The 6688-nt window shown below is 38.2% G+C and overlaps 1 protein-coding gene across 1 annotated transcript in view; it reads left to right on the forward strand.

The window, feature by feature from the left end:
* The first annotated feature begins 1796 nt into the window (after positions 1–1796).
* Positions 1797–6688, forward strand: part of LOC117431461 (ras-related protein Rab-40C) — a 19087-nt gene continuing 14195 nt past the window's right edge. Inside the window, exon 1 of the mRNA XM_034052381.3 lies at positions 1797–3438. Within this exon, the coding sequence (XP_033908272.1) occupies positions 3285–3438 (154 nt within the window). The 5' untranslated portion in view covers positions 1797–3284. The remainder of the gene's footprint in view (positions 3439–6688) is intronic.

Here is a 6688-nt window from a genome sequence, read left to right on the forward strand (position 1 = left end):
TAATTTAATAATAAACACCAGGTGCAGGGGATAATTAAGCAATGAAACAATAAAGCAAAAACAATCAAACAATAACAAATACAATTAAACTAAACAAATGTGCCTTTCGCACATGTTTTCTTCCAGGGAGCATTTAACCCCCTCCCTGCTGTCTTACAACATGTTATAGTATGCTATTTAATATATTTTACATTTGCAATTATGGGGGCTATACTGGTAGTGTTATTAACAGGGTTATACTGCACAATATTATAGCATATTTGGAATAGATATACCTTTGCTATGATGAAACCAGAGCTGAATGTTTTTTATTATTATTTATTTAAATAGAATTTATAGTTTCTCATGTTGTATCCATGAAAGGAGGTCAAAGTAAGACTATGATAATTAATCAGGGAAATAAAGTAGGTAGTAAAACAGCAATGCATTTTCAATTGAATCCTACCCTAAAGGAGCAGTTTGTATTCGGATCTTATACCTCTGAGAGTCTTGTGGCCTAACACTTACGGCAAGGATCCTGCTCAGATCCTGGCTCTCTGTGTTACACTTTTGAGCAACAATTAATTTGATATCCTTGAGTATCAGTTACTTACCTTCTTTAAATACAGTACAGCATAAGAGAGTGTGCTATATGGCTTACTTATTGTCATGGTTGTATAGTAAAAAACCTGGTGGTGATGGTAAACTGATCAAATTATGATCCACACTTACCACGGCAAACCAAGGCTACCTCCAGGTTAAATATTATGCAGGAAATGACTATCCTGGTGAAAGATGTTTCAGTAGTGAGATTATTGTGCATGCTACCAGCAGATCTCTACTACATGCTATACTGATTGTGCAAATGTACAGTTTAACAAAATAAGTGGACAGTGTATGGATAATGCACATTTTTTCCAGGGTCATGCTGCTATGACCAAAACAAAAAATACAATTTGAACCTGAACATTCCTGGGTTTTATTTGTGAGGCGCAAATGTATCTTTTGCATGCAGTGGAGCAGGCTGCGAGAGAGACAAACTCCATCAACAGGCAGCCATGCTATTCAAATTGCAAATCATTAAACCAGGGGTTCTTCACAAATGGCTCTCCCACTGGAATAAAAAAAAATTCTTGGGATTATCAGTTCTGCCATGTGATTGGTTGGACTAAAAAGGCTATTATATTAAATTGTTTCCCCAAATGTGAAGAAACTTTGTATGGATATTTGTTGTAAGAATGTACTTGTAATATGTTGTTTACATACTTTGTTGCTAATGTTTACCAAAACATGGAAGACTACATTCACACCGTAGTACACTTATTATGTTATGTTTGAGTTGTGTGTTTATAAGTTTAGCTTTATTTGGAGAAACAATGGCACGCCTTTGATTTTATCTTGATTTTCTGTGAATGATTATCTAGGAATGTATTATGTTGTGTGTGCCACCTTATTTGAATTCATATTTCAATCAATTAGTTTACTATCATATTTAGCATTCCACTCTTGTTTCAGTATGTAAAATAGAATTACTTGAATTATTACATTCAAGCTATAGGGAGCAACCACAGGAATGTCCTTTCTATGTGTATACATGATTCATGTACATTAATCTAAATTAACTATTTATGTGGTGCTTATCAATTCTGTGCTACACATTTTCATCCACTGTTTGTTTTCCCATTGCAAAACTAATGTTGGACAAATTATCAGTAACCACGGTTCCACCTGGGTCCAAGGCGTTGTTAGGGTCCTGTGATTGATAACGATTTGCACCTATCTAAGTGCAGTTCAAGAACCTTGTGACCAATGGAGCTGTTGCGAGGCGGGCTTTGTATTGGCTCTGTGTGCGCCGACTGGCTTTCGGAGTATCAGTGTATAACAGTAGGGGCTGGGGTGTGGGGATGAAAAGAAGAGCTAATTAAAAATATATATGCATTTGAAAAACGATTTTCTTTTTTTCACGGCGGGTTTTGCAATTTGTGAACAGTCTACACGATATTGGAAAAAAGGATCCCAACTGATCGGTGAAGATAAAAGTGCCGGAGTTTTTCAACTTTGTTGTTCAGGGCCACACTCAGACCCCGGGGTGGAAGTAGCAGCGGTGGCCGGGTTTTAAGCGCTTCGGAGCGGGAAGAGCACTCCTGCACTTCCATTTGTTGGTTTCGAGGGGATAATTCTTGTTGATGTTATTATTATTGATTAAAGAAAAAACACACACCTCCACACAAGGAAACACGTTCGATTATAAATCTTCATAAAAATGTATGTGGTTTATTTTGAATTGGTAACCGGGACTAGTGGTGCAGTCCACGTAGTTTATGATACGATTTGTCCAGTCTAAATAGTCCGTCTCTAAACGACAGTATCGGGCTGTAATTTATACAGATATTATTATTATTATTATTATTATTATTATAATCATAACCTACACGGTTTTCCTGCACGGCGTAATGTCTTTGTACGGTATGTGATGTGGGATGTCTTTTTTCCTAAAAAGGTTGCGGCCCTTTTGAATGCAGACTAAAACCAACATTTGCTCTATTGTTTTATGCCGAGTATTCTTGGAGCATTTTCTTCGATATTTATGAAAGACTTTCTTTGTTGACTGTTTTTAACCCCAAAACGAGAACAATGAAGCCTTAGACTTTGCCAGGGGACCGCATTATCATAAGAAACAAAGATGGATTTTATCTCCGTGGAGAGGGGGGTACCGGATTGCATTCTGCGTTTCCTAGCATTTTTTTTGTAAAGCAGCAATCATGTATTTTTTAATAGCAGGGCTGGTCAATTTGAACTATTTTTAACAGATGGTTGGCTCTCGGGAGTGGTCGACATTAAAACCAGTATTCTGGTTATTTGCTGTAGGCAAGCGAAGTTGGACTTGAATTGGAAGATAAATACATTGTGTATCTTTATTTTCTTGTTTGTTTATTCTCAAGACGTATAATTTCGAGAGCTGCTGGTGTTATTTAATTGGGAAAACCCTGTATAAACCTAACAGAGAGCTGCCTCTGTGGTGTACGTGGCTTCACTTATGTCCATATAATGTTATAAATCGATTGTGTCAACACATAACAGTTTTTGTGTTTTAGCATAAGGAGTTTCCTGGTCTGATCAGAGGCCACGTTTAGTCTCATTCAGAGCCACTGTGGACCGCATATAGGAATAAACCAGGAGCTTTTAAAACTGTGGTCCAAGAATATTAAAGAGGACTCCCTTTAACCCCTTGCTCTGGATCAGTAGGGGATAGTGTGCTTCTTTAGGGGGAGCACCCATATCTCCAGGCTTGCCGTCAGGTACCGATGCGAGGAAGGATGGGTACACAGGGTAGCCCCGTCAAGAGCTACGACTATCTCCTCAAGTTCCTGCTGGTGGGAGACAGCGACGTGGGAAAAGGGGAGATCTTGGGCAGTCTTCAAGACGGGTCGGCTGAGTCCCCATATGCCAACAGCAGCGGTGAGTGACGCAAAACTGCCATCACATTTCACTGCTTAGCACAACATCAGACATATAGGGTACAGTTTAGCCAAAGGCTTTCGTGTGATGTAGGTCAGTATGGCAAATTCCAAGCTGGGATCCACCTGGCTTTTCTAGTAAAACTATTTTGTAGTCTGTATCTATGGTGACTTTTTTAGGATTCCCATTAATGTAATACTGTACACAACCACAGTCATAATAGATTTAAGGTGACACGTCAGTGTTAGAATCTTACAATGTATAGGCTATTCACACACACACAATCCAGTATTATGGTTAACACACGCTGTGTGTGCTTGAATAATCATACTAGGCATTATTGAAACCACAGTGTAAATCCTCATTTCCAAACCAGACACACATTGCTGCAGTTATTCAGGAGGGGATTCTAAACACCTGTATGGGGCAGATCCCATCAGAGCACCAGTCCCCAATTCCCCAGTGTTGACACCCCACAGTGTCTTGGTACTGGTCTGTGAGAGGAGGCACTGTACAAGAGACACTGGTAGATTTATCTTTTTTTTCAGTTTGTATATTTTTGTGTTTTTTGTTTTTTTTTTAAATAGTAAAGTAAAAAAGATGATATTGTTGCAAAACAAGTAACTCGCTTAAGAAGGTTCACAGTCTTAAAAGTTGTACTGTTTGACTAGCGTATAACCTTTAAATCTGACTGGGCACTATTAACAAAAATGATCTAACCTTCAGGAATATTAAGGGGCTGTTTTAAGACATTTGTTTCCCCTAAATTTGTCAGAAAGCAAATGCTTCAAGTGTGTTGCTACTAAAGTTTATTGTTCATATTAGTTGAGCAAAACACTGCACAAGTCACTGGGAAAATATTTATTTAAATTCCCTGCAGTAGCAGAACAGTTTACAGTACTGTGCACGTTACTGAGGCGAAACTCAGTGAAATACCAATATAAGCATAATGAAAAAAAATCTCAGTGGTGTACAAATATTGTTGGAATTACAGCAGTGGTCTGCACAAAAACAATATACAGAGACACAGTAAAAAATCATTGGTTAACATTTGAAATTATTTCACGTTTACAAAAGCCACAGAATCATTCTTGTCCCGCATTAGATGTGCAGGCTGGTATAAAGTGTCTCTCGCTGCAGGGACCTGCAGGTTGTACTATGTGTACCTCATTTAAACGTGCACACACAGCCCTGCATTCATTGGCAGCCTGTATTGTGGACTCTCTGTATACAGTTCTACATCAGTGTCATTCAAATGGACCTTTTAATGAATCCAATAGGCACTGGATATAAGAATTTCTTAAGTTTAGTATGGGTTAAAAAAAAAAAAAAACTGTGCATGGCCCAACCTGCTAAATATTATTCAAAAGTGAGAATGAAGTTAATGTGCTCAGAAGCCTTTGCCAGTAATTAGTTGTGTGTCATGGCTTGGTGACTATGAAGTGACAGTCTATACAACCTCGCCAACCTTTCTACCAGTCTCCTGTGTTATTAGTTTTCTATGAATAGGTGGCATAGATTGAAATGAATTTGATAATAGTAGTGAGTAATTGTGTTTCCCTTGGCATTGGTTCTGGCCTCGTGACTTTAAATTAAACAGGGATTTAAGTTCTGTATCATGGTCTTAATCCTTTTGAAACTACAATGACGAGATCACCCTTAGGTCATATGTTATGGCAGGGAAAAATGAGTGTGTGACTCCATGTATCCTATTACCCTGAATAGTCAGAATACAGTACAGGGATGATTTCAGTGATGATGACTTTCAGACAATAGATTGGCATACAGACCCATGTTCTCCTCCAGGCCACTTTCATAATTGATATAATCACTTATTACAGGACTACAGTTCTGAAAACAATGGGCAAAACTTGCCTTGACTAGTCAGACCCGAATAAAGGTAATATGCAATTAGGAAGGTCTTCAAAAAGAAAGATAGGCTTAACATGTCCTGGCTTGATCAATGGTACCGTAGTTGTGGAAAACTACAGTAGAAGACCAAGATAACTATCTAAAAACTGAACAGAATTTTAGTTGTGTAAGAGATTCAAAGAACAAGAGTCTGGCAGTCTGAGACCAAGAATTTAGCAGGGCTGCCAGATTTAATAGAATAGACTTAAATGAAGTAACAGGGTGGCCAGCAGCCTAGGCTCTCTGGAATTAAGCAATTTTGCCAGGTTTTATTGCATAGCACAGGGGCTGAAATGACTCCAGTCCCAACACGGAGAACTGTGATGCTCTGCCTCCACTAGAATTAATTGGATGTCTGGCTGCCCAAGAACTAGTACCAAACAAAAGCAGGTCAGTCAAAATTAGTATTGCAGCAAAAAGGAGGCTGTGTGGTCCAGTGGTTAAAGAGAACGGCTTGTAACCAGGAGGGCCCTGGTTCAAATCCCACCTTAGCCACTGACTCATTGTGTGACCTTGAGCAAGTCACTTAACCTCCTTGTGCTCCGTCTTTCGGGTGAGACGTAATTGTAAGTGACTCTGCAGCTGATGCATAGTTCACACACCCTAGTCTCTGTAAGTCGCCTTGGATAAAGGTGTCTGCTAAATAAACAAATGAATTAAGTGGGGTTTTGACTGTTCAGTTTTCATGACAGCATTAATAAATGGAAGATAGTTACATTTGGTGGTCAATAAAAATACTTTGTTCAAGCTCTGTGGTTAGCCCTCTGTCGTGTAATGCTTTGTAAACAGCCATTCTTCGTACGGCACATTATCATCAGGCCTTTAGTCTTAATTGCTTGATACACTAGGCCTAGTCCGTTATAGTTACATTAGCATGATATTTTATTAACTCTAAATCCTGCATGGTAGTGCTAGCCCTTCATTTATTAACAAGAAATGGCGATCTCTATGGAAAGCCATCTGGGACAAAAACACTGTGCTGCTTTAGAGCGAGCCAGAATCTCATGGGACAGAAAAAAGGCAAGCATGTCATTCTGAAATGCCTCGCTTAAACAGTACCCAACTTCCTGAAAATGTTGTGTAGTGATTTTTGTATAGATTATATATATATATATATATATATATATATATATATATATATATATATATATATATATATATATAGTTGCGACTTTGTAATGTGGAATGTAATAAACGAGAATACCCTTCACTTTACAGCGCCATTTCCACGTTTTGTTTTAAAATATACAGTACTGTGCAAAAGTTTTAGGCAGGTGTGAAAAAATGCTGTAAAGTAAGAATGCTTTCAAAAATAGACATGTTAATAGTTTATATTTAT

Source organism: Acipenser ruthenus, chromosome 22 (assembly GCF_902713425.1).
Source record: "Acipenser ruthenus chromosome 22, fAciRut3.2 maternal haplotype, whole genome shotgun sequence".
Taxonomy (NCBI): Eukaryota; Metazoa; Chordata; class Actinopteri; order Acipenseriformes; family Acipenseridae; genus Acipenser; species Acipenser ruthenus.